Source organism: Oncorhynchus mykiss, chromosome 24 (genome assembly GCF_057628025.1).
Source record: "Oncorhynchus mykiss isolate SJ-2025 chromosome 24, ASM5762802v1, whole genome shotgun sequence".
NCBI classification, from domain to species: domain Eukaryota; kingdom Metazoa; phylum Chordata; class Actinopteri; order Salmoniformes; family Salmonidae; genus Oncorhynchus; species Oncorhynchus mykiss.
The window spans coordinates 10,922,090-10,938,243 of NC_143045.1; the positions used below are offsets into that span (position 1 = coordinate 10,922,090).

A 16,154-nucleotide genomic window follows, 5' to 3' on the forward strand; every position below is an offset into this window, starting at 1 on the left:
TGGTTACAGCTTTTTGAGAATGGACTTTAATCAGCAAGGTTGAAAAGAGCCAAGATTACAAATATGCCACAGCTAAGGGCTGTTTTTATGTACGACGCATTAGGTGGGGTGTAAGTTTGAAAACGAAAACTTATTGACTGCAAACCATTTCTCATGGCAAACATACCATGTCATTTCCTTTTTCACTATAAAACATCTCCATGTAAGACACATTCTGTAGATGTTCCCAATGTTCAAAAGAATAATACTGAATTAATGTGTCGATTTATTCCAAAATCTGCCAGTGTCATAAAAAAGGGAAAGCAACATTTAAAGTATCTTACAGCTCTTTAACGCAATGCCACGCTGAATATAGTAGATAAGAAATAATAACAAATACAAAGTTGTGGTTCACAAATCCCACTTCTAAAATTAGCTATTTGAACTGTTTTGACACACACAAGAGCCATTTTAGGAATGTGACATCATGTAAGGGATGCATGGTTAGATATGAAACTAATCCTGTAGAGTGTAATTATACAGCATCAGAAAGGTAGGGGTAGATTCTAATCAATGCAGGGAACAAAGACAAAACAAATAGCTGCAAGGCTAAAGCCAGTTGGTCGGAGGGGGATGGGGACGAGTTTAGTCTTCAAATCAATCTTCCCCTGGGGTGGGGCTCTTTTTCTGGCTTGGAGATCGGGAACGACTGAAACAGACAGAGAATGGTGTAAGAACAGGGCAGACACAGCATGTCCAATCAACAGGCAGCCCGGCCGGCACCCATCTTGTCCCAGCATGTCCACTCAACTAGCCCAGCACCCATCTCAGAACCAATCACAGCTCCAACCCTGCTGGCACATAATCAGTGGTGTAAAGTACTTAAGTAAAAATACTACTTAAGTGGTATCTGTACTTCACTATTTATATTTGACAACTTTCACTTTATTCCCAAATAAAAAGTACTTTTTACCTGACGCCAAAGAGTACTCATTACATTTTGAATGCTTAGGAGGACAGAAGAATGGTCTAATTCACACACTTATCAAGAGAACAACCCTGGTCATCCCTACTGCCTCTGATCTGGCAGACTCACTAAACACATGCTTCGTTTGTAAATTATGTCAGTGTTGGAGCTTGCCCCTGGCTATCCGAGTCATTTTCTATGAAGGTCTACTTTTACTCAAGTATGACAATTGGGTACTTTTTCCACTACTGCCCACAATGCACTGTGTCCCACTACAACCAGTTTGCCTTGCTCAGGACACGTTATAAATACAACACATTACAGCTACACTGGATACCGCCAACATCCACTAATTATAACATGTAGGGAGGGGTACCCTAATTTTGCATAATTAAATCAACAAGTGAAAGTACCAGAGGTCAAGGAAATGAAGGAGCTGGGTGTTGAGACTGGGATGTTTTAAAGGGGGTTTGAGGTGATAAAACCATCCCTTGCATTTTCACACAATGAAACAAAAGACCATGGTAGGATCTGAACTAAGAATTGCACCCAAAACAAACACTGACCAAATAAAATAAACTTGCCTTTTGCAAGCACACGTCTTTAGAATCCTACCTCGATGTGGTAAACTATCACCTATGTGCAGACACTTATTTAAAACCCAAGGGAACAGTGCAAACATTCAAATAGGTTGACCTAATATACAGTATCAGGACAAGCACCATCAATGTATCTACGTTCCCCCTAAAACAAAAATCCTACACTTATCACTACACCCAGGATAATATGTATCCAAAGATAATATTTAACACTCATATACCCACCCACAGACAGACATACACACACCTGTGGATTTGGACAGTGCATGCTCTGTATAGTTGAATGTTAGTGTACAGTATGTTAGGGAGTATCAGACTATACGTCTGCGTTCTGATCATGAAAGACATTGACTCTTGGGTTTTCATTACCTTTGGAGACAGTGGCAGAAACAACATGTACAGAGTAGCGACGGATTCTAGAACTCGAAGACACACTCGGAGGGTCTTGAAGTCTGATCTCTTGTCAGCTCTCCTTTCTCACCCTCTCAGAAGCTAATCAAGTTGCCGGGCTCGGTAGGGAAGGGGCCTTAACTTGTCGACTGAACTTGGCTCAGCGTTCAAGTCTGTGGTGCGTGGGTTCTGGGAGGGAGTGTGGTGGGTGGAACAACTGTGTGTATGCGCGTAGGATGGATGTGTCTCGTCAGAATGTTCATCAGGCGACCTCTTTAACCAGCACGGCGCAAGCTGATTTCTGGTCAGCCCTTTTCACCCTCAGGAAGGACGTTAACACAGCAAGGATGACCCTGGTCAGTGCTTCTGCAGTCAGTCGACTCCCCACACTCTTTAAAAAAAGGCCTGATGCGATTGGTCACTGGAGTCTGATCACGACAGATTTCTATTTTGGGTTTTTGAGGTTCTCTCGCCCTCTGAAGCTAATCAAATTGAGTCTGGATCTGAGGGAGAAGAGAAAAGAGAAGAGCCCCGCTCCCCCAGCCGTCACCCAAACAGCCTCTGTTTCTCAGGAGTATAGGCTCATTAGCTCTATGTGCAACTCTCTGAAGCTAATCAAGGTCTGGCCTGGTCATTCTAGGAGAGGGACCTCCAAGAGAAAATAACATTAAAATCAGGTATTTGGAAAAGATAAAGGGGGTGGGACGGTGTTCCTCACTCTAGCTTGGGGTGTGTTAGAGTCCCTGACTATTTCTTTCCCCTCCCCATCTCCAGCAGTAGCCATCTCTCTGATGAGTTGTCGCTCTTCGGGTGGAGGCTGGTCTGAGGGGGCAGCTACCCACGACTTACCTGATCACACCTAGCCCTGTCTAACAGATAGCAATATACCTAAACTTAAGCTGAGTGAATGTGGAGGGTCATCTCTGAAAAATGTGATTAAAAGAGGGAGGGGGGGGCTTCCAGCACATTTGCAAAACAATATTCCAAATCATCCAAATGAAGTATAATTAGCAGTATTGTACAATATGGGCTACAAGGCAAAGACGATAATTTTAAGTCATGGCATTTACACAGTACAGGAGCAGCTGTGAAGGTATGGGTTGACGAGGCAGAGAGCTAACCTATTCCTCTTATGGCTGGGAGAGCGGGATCTGGAGAGAGAGCGGGACGCCGAGCGCCCTCTGGCCCGGGACCCTGACCGAGAACGACTGCAAAAAAAAAAAAACATGGGAGCAAAAACGCAGGCACCCCAACTTCAGATGGGATCCATAGACAGGACAGCTTTCAAGAGGAAATTATTGTGCAACTGTAATACACAAGTGGTTTACCTCCTAACAGATGTCCTGGACTTGGACCACACAGGGGAGCCGGACCTAATATGGAAGTGGGAAGTGTTTTAAGTGTTTCAAGAAAATGACCTGTTTTGAAGCTAATAGATAAATTAAATGAAAACAATCATATGAATATGTTTGCAGGAACAACAGGCTTGCTCAGAATAGAAATGTAGACTATACTTCCTATGACAATAAGAAAAATGCAATGTCATCAGCATGCAAAATTAACCGTAGACAATTACCTCTTCCGATGTTTGGGATAAGATTGGGAGCGGTGCCTGCCTCTGTGTTGTAGGAGAGAGATCAGTATCAGCACAGGGAGAGGTTTGAATGACAGTAGCAAAAACTCTGTTTACTTACCGGTCATTGCTGCGGGAACGGGATCGATAACGGCTGCCACGTGACCTGGATCCGGAACGAGACCGCGATCTGGAATACAAGAAACTGGATGTGATGTCTCTAATACAGGGTTTTTCTGTGAAAAGACATCTATAAATCACACACTATTTCTACTTCATTTGGATCGGAGGACAATTTGGCTCACAGGAGGACAGTCAATTTCTCATTTGGGTCTCGAGCTGAAAAAGTTTAAGGACCCCTGCTCTGATATATTACCACAGTATTGAAATACACTGCTCAAAAAAATAAAAGGGAACACTTAAACACAATGTAACTCCAAGTCAATCACACTTCTGTGAAATCAAACTGTCCACTTAGGAAGCAACTCTGATTGACAAATCTCACATGCTGTTGTGCAAATGGAATAGACAACAGGTGGAAATTATAGGCAATTAGCAAGACACCCCCAATAAAGGAGTGGTTCTGCAGGTGGTGACCACAGACCACTTCTCAGTTCCTATGCTTCCTGGCTGATGTTTTGGTCACTTTTGAATGCTGGCGGTGCTTTCACTCTAGTGGTAGCATGAGACGGCGTCTACAACCCACACAAGTGGCTCAGGTAGTGCAGCTCATCCAGGATGGCACATCAATGCGAGCTGTGGCGAGTAGGTTTGCTGTGTCTGTCAGCGTAGTGTCCAGAGCATGGAGGCGCTACCAGGAGGCAGGCCAGTACATCAGGAGACGTGGAGGAGGCCGTAGGAGGGCAACAACCCAGCAGCAGGCCTTTGTGCAAGGAGGAGCAGGAGGAGCACTGCCAGAGCCCTGCAAAATGACCTCCAGCAGGCCACAATTGTGCATGTGTCTGCTCAAACGGTCAGAAACAGACTCCATGAGGGTGGTATGAGGGCCCGACGTCCACAGGTGGGGGTTGTGCTTACACCCCAACACTGTGCAGGACGTTTGGCATTTGCCAGAGAACAACAAGATTGGCAAATTTGCCACTGTGCTCTTCACAGATGAAAGCAGGTTCACACTGAGCACATGTGACAGACGTGACAGAGTCTGGAGACGCCGTGAAGAACGTTCTGCTGCCTGAAACATCCTCCAGCATGACCGGTTTGGCTGTGGGTCAGTCATGGTGTGGGGTGGCATTTCTTTGGGGGGCCGCACAGCCCTCCATGTGCTCGCCAGAGGTAGCCTGACTGCCATTAGGTACCGAGATGAGATCCTCAGACCCCTTGTGAGACCATATGCTGGTGCGGTTGGCCCTGGGTTCCTCCTAATGCAAGACAATGCAAAACCTCATGTGTCTGGAGTGTGTCAGCAGTTCCTGCAAGAGGAAGGCATTGATGCTATGGACTGGCCCGTCCGTTCCCCAGACCTGAATCCAATTGAGCACATCTGGGACATCATGTCTCGCTCCATCCACCAACGCCACGTTGCACCACAGACTGTCCAGGAGTTGGCGGATGCTTTAGTCCAGGTCTGGGAGGAGATCCCTCAGGAGACCAGCCGCCACCTCATCAGGAGCAAGCCCAGGCGTTGTAGGGAGGTCATACAGGCACGTGGAGGCCACACACACTACTGAGCCTCATTTTGACTTGTTTTAAGGACATTACATCAAAGTTGGATCAGCCTGTAGTGTGGTTTTCCACTTTAATCTTGAGTGTTACTCCAAATCCAGACCTCCATGGGTTGATGAATTTGATTTCCATTGATAATTTGTGTGATTTTTTTTGTCAGCACATTCAACTATGTAAAGAAAAAATATTTAATAAGAATATTTCATTCATTCAGATCTAGGATGTGTTATTTTAGTGTTCCCTTTATTTTTTTGAGCAGTGTATAAAGAGGACAGCATTGCCCCTCAGCAGTTGAGACGAATCCAACCAGGTCAGCATATTGTCTGTGCATAATTGTTTCTCAATAACATAGTGACATTTTTCTCAAGCTTATTAATACTGCGATGTAGTAAGAACAATGTTGTATAAAGGGAAAACTTTGCAGAATTATGACTGCTACTGGCAGTATATCAGAGGCAGCCAGCAGATATTGGGCAAGAAGAATACCTGCTCCGACGACCTCCACCCCTCCTGCTGAAACGGTAGCAGTCGTAGGCATAGTGGCCCCTGTCCCCACAATGGTAGCAGCAGTCTTGAGAGTCAAAGTGGTGACGGCTGGGGAGGTCATGTTTGGTCTTCCGTGACATGCCAGTGGACAGCTCCACATGGATCCGAGAGCCGCACAGCACCCTGAGGTAGGGAGAGAGGGAAGAATATAGTGATAATAGGGTATGAAAGAAAACATGTAATACTGGGCAACATCTGCAAGATTATGGCCTGAATTACAACAATTCATATCCCAAAACGGAACACACACCACTTCAACCAAAATATGTATAAACTGATGTGAAAACATAATGGGCTGTTAGATGTGTAGGTCAATATAAAGTTACTTACTTTCCATCCATGCCTTTAACTGCGTCCTCTGCGTCACGGGCATCCTCATACTCCACAAAGGCGAAACATGCGGGTCTGGCCACCCAAACGCTGCGTAAAGGGCCATAGTAACTGAACGACCGCTCTAGCTCAGCCTTAGCAGCACCGTTGACGAAGTCCCCAACATAGACCTTGCAATCGGTGTTAGGCGAAGAGCTGTGAGAAGACGAGTGATATGACATCTTCCCACCTGAGGAAATAGGGAGAAACTGTCAACATCCTAAATGAACCAGTTAATTAGCTAAAGTTAGTTAAAATTGAGCTGTGCTTGAGAGTATGAAGCTAACTAGCTACTAATATAAATAGCATAGCTAGCTAACATTAGCTATAAATAAAAGCTACCGGGGGCGTAACGTTAGCACAAGGGTAGCAGGCAAAAAAACAACTAGCTAGCCATGGGTGTATTCATTACGGATACCGTTTAAGAACAAAACGGAAGCTAGCAGAGCAAAATAATAGTTTATATTGGACAAATTCAGGTAGGTCCATCATCGTTTTGTTCAATTTGCTTTCATTTAAGAAACGTTTTGCAACGGGAACGGCGTAATGGGTACACCCAAGCTCGCAATTTTAGTGAATAACGGGGTATTAACTATCTCTGACAATGTTTCTTCCTTATTATAGTGTTGCTAGACATTTTATCGCCAGTGACACTCAAATTAACCATAGACGATACAGCTAGTAAAATAACGTTACATCTTCCTTATAAAACTAGCTAGCTACACTAGATTCGATTTCAAGTAACAATGGCGTCCGCACGTTTACCTTTATCCCCACAGCTCCGCGATTGATTTATCAGTCTCTGCTCAATTTACAGAAATAAAACATGGGCGAAATGTCTTAAATTATTTCTTATTTTACAGGATTTTAAATTCTTCACTAGCCAACAAACATTCACTGTTCTGTCAGACTACCCGTGCAATGATGCACTTGCGCAGTAATGTGGCCCACAACAGTGTGTTGTGTTGTTTTTCTGACATACAGGTTTGAGAGACAGACGTCTTGAGTTTATACCTAAAATGTTCCAGATATGTATTAATTTTTAGATATGCTGAAAAAATATAAACGCAACATGTAAAGTGTTTCATGAGGTGTAATAAAAGATCCCAGAAATATTCCATTCAGTAAACACTTTACAATTTGCACAACATTCCATGCGCACAATCTTATTTCTCTCTAATTTTGTGCTCACATTTGTTACATCCCCGTTAGTGAGCATTTCTCCCTTGCCAAGATAATCCATCCACCTGACAGGTGTGGCATATCAAGAAGCTGATTAAACAGCATGGTCATTACACAGGTGCACCTCGTGCTGGGGATAGTAAAGGACCACTAAAATGTGCAGTTTTGTCACACAACACAATGCCACAGATGTCTCAAGTTTTGAGGGAGTGTGCAATTGGCATGCTGACTGCAGGAATGTCCACCAGAGCTGTTGCCAGAGATTTTCATTTCTCTACCATAAGCCACCTTCAACATCATTTTAGAGAATTTGGCGGTATGTCCAACTGGTCTCACAACTGCAGACCATGTGTAACCACTCTACTCTACTCTGATCATGCTGTTTAGTCAGCTTCTTGATATGCCACACCTATCAGGTGGATGGATTATCTTGGCAAAGGATAAATGCTCACTAACAGGGATGTAAAAAATGTGCGCACAAAATTAGAGAGAAATAAGAGAGATTATCAGGTCTGAGACGAGCCACCCGGACAGCTGATGAAACTGTGGGTTTGAGCAACGGAATAATTTCTGTCAGACACCATCTCAGGGAAGCTCATCAGTGTGCTCTTCCTTCTCACCAGGGTTTTAACCTGACTGCAGTTTGGCGTCGTAACCAACTTTAGTGTGTAAACGCTCACCTTCGATGGCCACTGACACGCTGGAGAAGTGTTCATGGGACTAACCCCGATTTCAACTTTACTGGGCAGATGGCAGACAGCATGTATGGCATTGTGTGGGCGAGTGGTTTGCTGATGTCAACGTTGTCAACAGATTATGGTATAGGCAGGCATAAACTACAGACAACAAACACAATTGCATTTTATCAATGGCAATTTGAATGCACAGAGATACTGTGATGAGATCCTGAGGCCCATTGTCGTGCCATTCATTCACCGCCATAGCCTCAGGTTTCAGCATGATAATTCACGGCCAAATGTCGTAAGGATCTGTACACAATTCCTGGAAGCATACTCATCAGACATGTCACCCATTGAGCATGTTTGGGATGCTCTGGATCAATGTGTATGACGGTGTGTTCCAGTTCCCTCCAATACCCACCAATACCCAGCACAGCCATTGAAGAGGAGTGGGACAACATTCCACAAGCCACAATCAACAGCCTGATGAACTCTATGCAAAGGAGATGTGTCCTGCAGCATGAGGTGAATGGTGGTCAAACCAGATACGGACAGGTTTTCTGATCCATACCCCTTTTTTTTGTTTTTTTAAGGTATCTGTGACCAGATGCATATCTGTATTCCCAGTCATGTGAAATCTATAGATTAGGGCCTAATGAATTTATGTCAATTGACTGATTTCCTTATATGAACTGTAACTCAGTAAAATCTTTGAAATTGTTGCATGTTGCATTTATATTTTTGTTCAGTATATAATGAGAGAACGTCTTGAACATGCAGTGTACTCAATGACTTGTAATGTAAGTTGTTATCAATGTCGTCTGTGACTTGTTTTCAACTTGTCATGCATAAAATGATTACACAGACACAGTAAGCGTTGAAAATAAATAAACTATATTCAATAAGGTTAACTTGAGTTGATTACATAGTTGTTTTTTCAGAACACATTACACCTCATGCCATTGGTTCTCCAAAACAAGTTTCATTTTTCTTTTCCTTTGTTTATCCTTTCATAAAAAAAAGTTATATAATTTTCAAATAATTTATTACAGTATTGAATAAATGTAAATATCACATATCTTCTTTTAAGTCAGTCACTATTCCATACAAATGTCAGGCAGAGAGAAAGGTTCACAGATAAAACTGCACCAAGGACACATTGAAGAGCAAGACCTGGGGTGGTTCACCCCAATACAGAAAGTTGAGGGGCACGAACACAGACACAGAAATATCAAACTCCAACAAACTGACAACCAAATGATCAGAGACATTCAGACATAGACGGGAAAAGTCGCTTTCTTTTCACAGCTTTTATAGGTGGTGAATAAGTAAGTAGACTGTTAACACGTAATCAAAGAATGACAATTCACCTGCTGCTCGACCAAGTCGACATTGCTCAGTTTGTTGCAAGCGTGAGCAGACCACGCAAGCAGCCACACAGGCCAAAAACTGTTTTGGGATAACCCGATCCAAATGTAAACCTACATGTCCTTAACAGACCATGCTAACACACAATGTTCATGCATTTGCACATAGGATGGCATTTACAGCACATAAAACATCTTGGAGTGATATCTCATCTACAGCAATGGCAAAGGCCAGATAGGTAAATAGAAGTCATCGAAACACTGAACATTGTAGACAGTTCAATTCAGGAAAAAGTATGTCATAACCAACCCAATGACCACAGTAAAGGCCCTGTAAAATGTCATCCTATGTATAGCAACCCTGAACAAACTGACAAGGTTCATTGGAATGTCCATTACAAATTTGTATGTAAACATGCTAATCTCAAGTGAATGAAATAAATCTGTATGTCGGTTGGCCGAGGGCGCAACAAACACTGGAGAAAATAAGTGTTTCACTCCCCACCGAGTGAGCCCAGTTGACTGCTCATTAAGATGAAAGCAAAGAAGAGTCAGCTTTATATTGCACATTGCTCCCACTCTCTTTGAAGCATTGGAACGGTTCAAATGGTTTGCTTCAAGGAGCCGTTGAACAATAAAATATTCTTAATAAATATAAATAAATTCAATAATCTGGGCAACAGAAATGTACATGTAGTTTGTGCTACATCAAATGACTAGTTCATGGGGAAATTTGTCTTCAAATTGGACAATTAGAGAAGTATCAACATGTCTCTTTATTACCCTCCTAGACCGTTGGGTCTACATCTATGGTGCTTCCAGCATTATCAACATAATCTGAAGAGACGTTTATTTAAAAAAATTGACAAAGACTGGGGGAACACTGAGGGCCAAGGTAACTGAAATCTTTGTTGATATTATATATGTTATACAAGCAACAATGGGCATATTTATACATGACTATTCTCAAGAGATCCTTTACTATTTGAATCAATAAATCTATAGTTTTGAGGGGGTAAATTTGTTTTACTCACTTAACTTCCAAAATGTCATTACCTTTTTACTCCATTGTTTGCATTTGTAATATTTAAATGTTAATCGTTCTCACTGGTTGTACTGATTGACCACTCTACAGTTCAACTAGAGTTCCAAGTATCCTGAACTCTAAAATAAGTGGGGAAAACTCCCATACGATATAACATCCGTCTCTAGTATTGTGCAGCATATTAACTCAAGAGTCTCACTGCGGTGTCCTATTTTCTCCATATCCACCTCAGAACACCTGGCAATACTGAGATAAACCCACCTCCATTTTGTGTCAGCCTTGTTCTCTTCTGTTATTCAACATGTTTTCTTAGCGACTCAGTAAGTCAGGTGATTGAACCACATGTAAGGACCATGGACAGTCTTGTAACAGTTCACTACCCCTCCCCATCTCCCACTATCTTATTAATTGCACTTTCATCTCATTGAGATTGGGGCAGGGGTAACAATATATTATATGGTAGAGTCAGATCCAGAGTAAATACAGTATCGCTAAGTTGATCTTTCAAGAAGATGTTATTTCAGTTTGTATGTAGTCATATTAGCTCTTGCTACTCTTCTTAACTCAGTAGTAGAGATTGCTGACTGGTTCCACATATTGCACACTAATCAATTAGGTTTCTGATGCCCACTCAAAGCACACACAAGACAAGTCAAATTTGACTAAATAGTAAGTACTAGACTTTAAGGCATTAAATGGGTATGATGCAGAATTACAGTAGCGACGATCAGTAGTTACTGAATAACAGTCTGTAGCTGATGAGAACGCACCGTTTGAAATGTAATCTGTCAAGCAAACGGGGAGGTTTGGATTTCAAAAGGTTAAAAAAACCCCAGAAGAATAGGAGCATTTGAACCAAAACTGTTGGACAAATTGATGTACTGTAAGCCTCACTCCAAAATAAGATCATTTATACGCCATGGTCTTAAGTACTGATGGTGGGCCAGTGTTGCTGTATATGGGGCCAATTAGCTGGGGTTGGGTTGAGCTGATCTCAGGGCAGCCTTTACTGTAAACAGGTGAGGAGCAGAGGCAGTCTGCATGCTCTTCACAGGTCTGGCTGCAGCCTGGACCTTCTGCTTTCTCACATAAAAAGACACAAACACTATTCTCTTGTCACCACCCATGCATTATATTTTTTTTGTCCATGCCGGTGCTGTGCTGTCACCATTATTCTGTCATGTCATGCATCTCTACCCAGTATTCCACCGCAGAGGGTTTACAAGCCCTCCATACCTAAAAAGGTGCTCCGCTATAGTATCACAAGTATCACAAACAAACAACGTGTTTTTGTTTTTTTTCACAAATATTGACAGATTTCGATTGAATGAACAACAATATAAACATCACGGTACAGAACTCGGTGGTCCTGAAGTCCTACACAGGTGGCCAATGTCCTCACATAGGATAACTTTTGGACCAAACAAACGCTACCCTCAACCTCTCCACCCCTCTCTGCTTTTACCTTTTCATCCACCAAAGAACGATGAATAGTTACTGTCCACTGAGCAAGCGTGGAGCCAAAGGGATACAGTATATAGATGTAAAGGTTTGACTTTATACCTGTATTCAGGTAAAGGATTGTTTTTGAAAAGTATACGTCAGATAGCGATACACTCTTGTCGTAGCATTCTACATTCTAGGAGATTGTGTCGCTTTGTGCTGTGCTTCAGTGGATAGTAACTCACCCTTGGACAGTAACATAAAATAATATTTACACCATCAACGTGCCTGCATTGCTAAATCATCATTTCACTCTCATTGTGGTTGCGAAAGGTCATTCAAAATGTACAACGTCTCAAACATGATGGTGATGGAGGACTCTACTGTCTGCTGGAGTGGAATGCAGATCTATGATCTGAAGTCCAGTGAGACACAACAGTAAGAGCCTCAAGAGCTGGGTGTGAGACTTTCGTTATTCAGAGTCGTGCCTCCAGAAACTCCGTCTTCCCTTCATTCAGAAGTCCACAGATGAGGAGGCACATTTATATTTAATCCCTCTGGATCGACTCTATGTTAAAGTTCGATGGATGGGGATTGTGGTTATGAGAAAGGATGATACCTCATCTCGGAGCCATAATTTACACAAGCTACCTGCAAAAGTCATTTTCCTGTGTAGTAAGACAGTGGTGACTAGTTTCTGAACCCCATGCATTATATCTAGTATTGGCCACCCCATCCCACCATATCTGTAGAGAAGCCCCTCTAACAAATACATATACACTCCTATTGTATTTACACCAACACAGAATTGAGAGCTTGTTTTAATGTCATTCGTAATACCCACTTCCTCTGTATGGGAAACCATACAGTAACTGCAACTTGGGGCTTTCAGTTTTGTTGTTGTTGTTGTTTTATCTCCCATTGCTAAATGTAAACATCCTACTCATTAATCAACCATTTTCATGGTGCTCTGTCATAGCGACTGAAGATGGACCCATTCCACTACTACGCAGTGGTGTAAAGTAACTTTGTAAAAATACTTTGAAGTACTACTAGTTTTCGGGGTATCTGTACATGACTATTTTTTGACAACTTTTACTTGTACTCCACAACATTCCACATTTTTTTTTGACTTTTTACTCCCATACATTTTCCCTGACACCCAAAAGCAGGACAGTAATATGGTCCAATTCACGCACCTATCAATATAACACATTATCATCTCTACTCGCTCTGATCTGGCGGACTCACTAAACACAAATACTACGTTTTTTAAACGAAGTCGGAGTTTTGGAGTGTGCCCCTGGCTGTCCGAAAATAAAAAGAAATAAAAAGAAAATTGTGCGGTCTGGTTTGCTTAATATACGGAATTTGATGTCTAGCATTTACTTTCACTTTTTATTTTTACTCAAGTCTGACAATTGAGTACATTTTGCACCACTGTACATTAAGTACATTTAAAAGCAGATACTTTTAGAACAAGTAGTATTTTACTGGGTGACTTTTACTTTTACTCAAGTCATACTTGATACTGCTTTAAGGCCACACAGACATGGATTGAGTCGAGTGGATCGAGTCTGGTTCGCCTTCCCTGCAACGATGACGGAGCTACGGCCCACCCTGCAAAACACACGGCACTCTACCCTGCTTCAATCAAAGCAGTCTGGACCCAAAACCATGTTACGCAGTCAGCCGGAATGAATAGAATGCCACTGCAACACTTAGTTTCTACACACCTGTCTGTCTCTTTCTCTCCTTCACTCTCCCTCTTTTACGACATGCTGGTTTACATTCTGAACATGCTTCCTTTGAAATCTCTCCAGTCTTACTTCCTTCGTCACTTCCTTGACCAATACTTTCTTTTCTCTCCTTCTCTTCCTCGTTTGTCCAGTGAGTGTGTATAACCCTTGAGTGTGCAATAGGAGGTTGATGTTAACTGGGTGTCATCCAGGATCCAGGCCACACGTAACCTGTGTGGTGCCCTTGTTACAGTGCTGTATGTGTGTGTTGGTCTTGGTGAGAGACCACGTGTGCATTTGTTTGTGCATGCATGTAGTTATATGTACAGTTCATGTTTCAGTACGTGTGTGTATGTGTCTGTATGTAAGTGTGTGTGTATGTGTATATCGGGTATGTTTACAGATCCCTTAGGTATTAGCGATCCAGTGATAATGACCAGGTCCCAACCTTTGGCCTGGGCCCTGTCCTGTTGTAGATGTGTGTATTATAATAACTATAATGAATATCAGTGTTTTGACTAGTAGCCCTGTCTCTGCTCTCATGTGTCCTCTAAAAGCCCTCTATGTGGCAGTAGGCCTCCAGGCTGGAGAAGAGGACATAGAGGAACCAGAGGCCCAGGAAGAGGAGGCTGGTGATGATGCGTGCTGTCCGCGGCCCGCCCAGCTCCCCCCCGATAGAGGGCCGCCGGCGGAACAGCAGCACGCCCATGCAGATGAAGGCGAAGCTGGTGAAGAGGGTGACGGAGAAGGCCAGGGAGCCTGGGTCCACGCGGAACTCCTTGCCCTGCACCTTCCAGTAGACGGCCGCCACTGACCACGCCACCCCGATGCCCAGGAACACGTTGACCGCATTGCTGCCAGTCACGTTGCCCACCGACGCATCAGCGTGCTGGTCCTGCGTGGCCGCCACCTTGCTGGCAAACGTGTCTGAGGAGGGAGGAGGGGAGGTAGGGAAGGAGAGAGAGATAAGTGAGAGAGATAGGTGAAGTACCTGTCATCACAGCTGGTGAAGAGGCTGAGGGAGTAGGCCAGGGAGCCCGGGTCCATGCTGTTGTCATTCCTTGTAGTCACACCACACACACACGCACACACAAGGATTTCACTAACTGGACAAGCTGCAAAGCAGGAATTTCTGCTATTTCACTCTGAGTAATAGTATACTTTTTTTTTTTTACCTTAACCCTATTACCTTGTACCGAACCCCTCATTAAATGAGGAATGGTTGTGGTATTTAAATGACATTAGGAGATACAGTTGGAGTCTGAAGTTTACATACACCTTAGCTAAATACATTTAAACTCAGTTTTTCACAATTCCTGACATTTAATCCTAGTAAAAAGCCCCTGTCTTAGTTCAGTTAGGATCACCACTTTATTTTAAGAATGTGAAATGTCAGAATAATAGTGGAGAGAATTATTTATTTCTGTCATCACATTCCCAGTCGGTCAGAAGTTTACATACACTCAATTAGTATTTGGTAGCACTGCCTTAAAATTGTTTAAATTTGGTCCCACAATAAGTTGGGTGAATTTAGGCTCATTCCTCCTGACAGAGCTGGTGAAACGGAGTCAGGTTTGTAGGCCTCCTTGCTCGCACACACTTTTTCAGTTCTGCCCACAAATGTTCTATAGGATTGAGGTCAGGGTTTTGTGATGGCCACTCCAATACCTTGACTTTGTTGTCCTTAAGCCATCTTGCCACAACTTTGGAAGTATGCTTGGGGTCATTGTCCATGTGGAAGACCCATTTGCGACCAAGCTTTAACTTCCTGATTGATGTCTTGAGATGTTGCTTCAATATGTCTACATATTTTTCTACCCCCATGATGCCATCTATTTTGTGAAGTGCACCAGTCCCTCCTGCAGCAAAGCACCTCCACAACATGATGCTGCCACCCCGTGCTTCACGGTTGGGATGGTGTTCTTCGGCTTGCAAGCCTCCCCCTTTTTCCTCCAAACATAACGATGGTCATTATGGCCAAACACTTTTATTTTTGTTTCATCAGAAAGGAGGACATTTCTCCAAAAAGTACGATCTTTGTCCCCATGTGCAGTTGCAAACCGTAGTCTCGATTTTTTATGGTTTTGTAGCAGTGGCTTCTTCCGTGCTGAGCGGCCTTTCAGGTTATGTCATTATAGGACTCATTTTACTGTGGATATAGATACTTTTGTACCCGTTTCCTCCAGCATCTTCACAAGGTCCTTTGCTGTTGTTCTGGGATTGATTTGCACTTTTCGCACCAAAGTACGTTCATCTCTAGGAGACAGAACGCGTCTCCTTCCTGAGCGGTATGGCGGCTGCGTGGTCCCATGGTGTTTATACTTGCGTACTATTGTTTGTACAGATGAACGTGGTACCTTCAGGCATTTGGAAATTGTTCCCAAGGATGAACCAGACTTGTGGAGGTCTACAATAATTTTCTGAGGTCTTGGCTGATTTCCCCATGATGTCAAGCTAAGAGGCTGAGTTTGAAGGTAAGTCTTGAAATACATCCACAGGTACACCTCCAATCGACTCAAATGGTGTCAATTAGCCCATCAGAAGCTTCTGAAGCCATGACATAATTTTCTGGAATTTTCAAAGCTGTTTAAA

The 16,154-nt window shown here is 43.0% G+C and overlaps 2 protein-coding genes and 1 long non-coding RNA gene across 9 annotated transcripts in view; 1 reads left to right on the top strand and 2 right to left on the bottom strand.

The window, feature by feature from the left end:
• Positions 1-10: 10 nt before the first annotated feature.
• Positions 11-7,086, bottom strand: LOC110503706 (serine/arginine-rich splicing factor 7). Of its 6 annotated transcripts, none has more exons than XR_016491316.1 (8): positions 6,872-7,073; positions 6,068-6,296; positions 5,678-5,860; positions 3,630-3,698; positions 3,512-3,553; positions 3,264-3,308; positions 1,915-3,143; positions 11-688 (listed from the first exon to the last, which is right to left on the bottom strand). XR_016491316.1 is itself a non-coding variant. In XM_090218246.1 (8 exons), exons 2-8 carry the CDS (start codon positions 6,286-6,288, stop codon positions 637-639), a joined length of 699 nt encoding a protein of 232 aa, XP_090074372.1. In that variant the 5' UTR covers positions 6,872-7,086; the 3' UTR covers positions 11-636. The 6 variants fall into 6 exon arrangements, 4 of the variants coding, with proteins under 4 accessions (XP_090074372.1, XP_021437852.3, XP_021437854.3 ...); XM_090218246.1 differs by having other exon boundaries at positions 3,057-3,143; positions 6,068-6,288; positions 6,872-7,086; XM_021582177.3 differs by having other exon boundaries at positions 3,057-3,143.
• Positions 6,205-8,879, top strand: LOC118944010 (uncharacterized). Of its 2 annotated transcripts, none has more exons than XR_016491318.1 (2): positions 6,205-6,585; positions 7,912-8,879. It is a non-coding gene; the product is annotated as an uncharacterized LOC118944010 (long non-coding RNA). The 2 variants fall into 2 exon arrangements; XR_005039297.2 differs by having other exon boundaries at positions 6,213-6,352.
• The window catches only part of slc8a2b (solute carrier family 8 member 2b), a 104,273-nt gene continuing 96,960 nt past the window's right edge, over positions 8,842-16,154 (bottom strand). Inside the window, exon 13 of the mRNA XM_036961149.2 lies at positions 8,842-14,489. Coding sequence (XP_036817044.2) covers positions 14,113-14,489 — 377 coding nt within the window. The 3' untranslated portion in view covers positions 8,842-14,112. The remainder of the gene's footprint in view (positions 14,490-16,154) is intronic.

Coding starts and splice junctions, on each gene's coding strand:
- LOC110503706 (XM_090218246.1), bottom strand. CDS start 6,288: ATGTCATATCACTCGTCTTCTCACAGCTCTTCGCCTAACACCGATTGC. Junction 3,554..3,629: donor CGTTCCCGCAGCAATGACCG/GTAAGTAAACAG, acceptor CCTACAACACAG/AGGCAGGCACCGCTCCCAAT. Junction 3,144..3,263: donor TCCAGGACATCTGTTAGGAG/GTAAACCACTTG, acceptor TTTTTTTTGCAG/TCGTTCTCGGTCAGGGTCCC.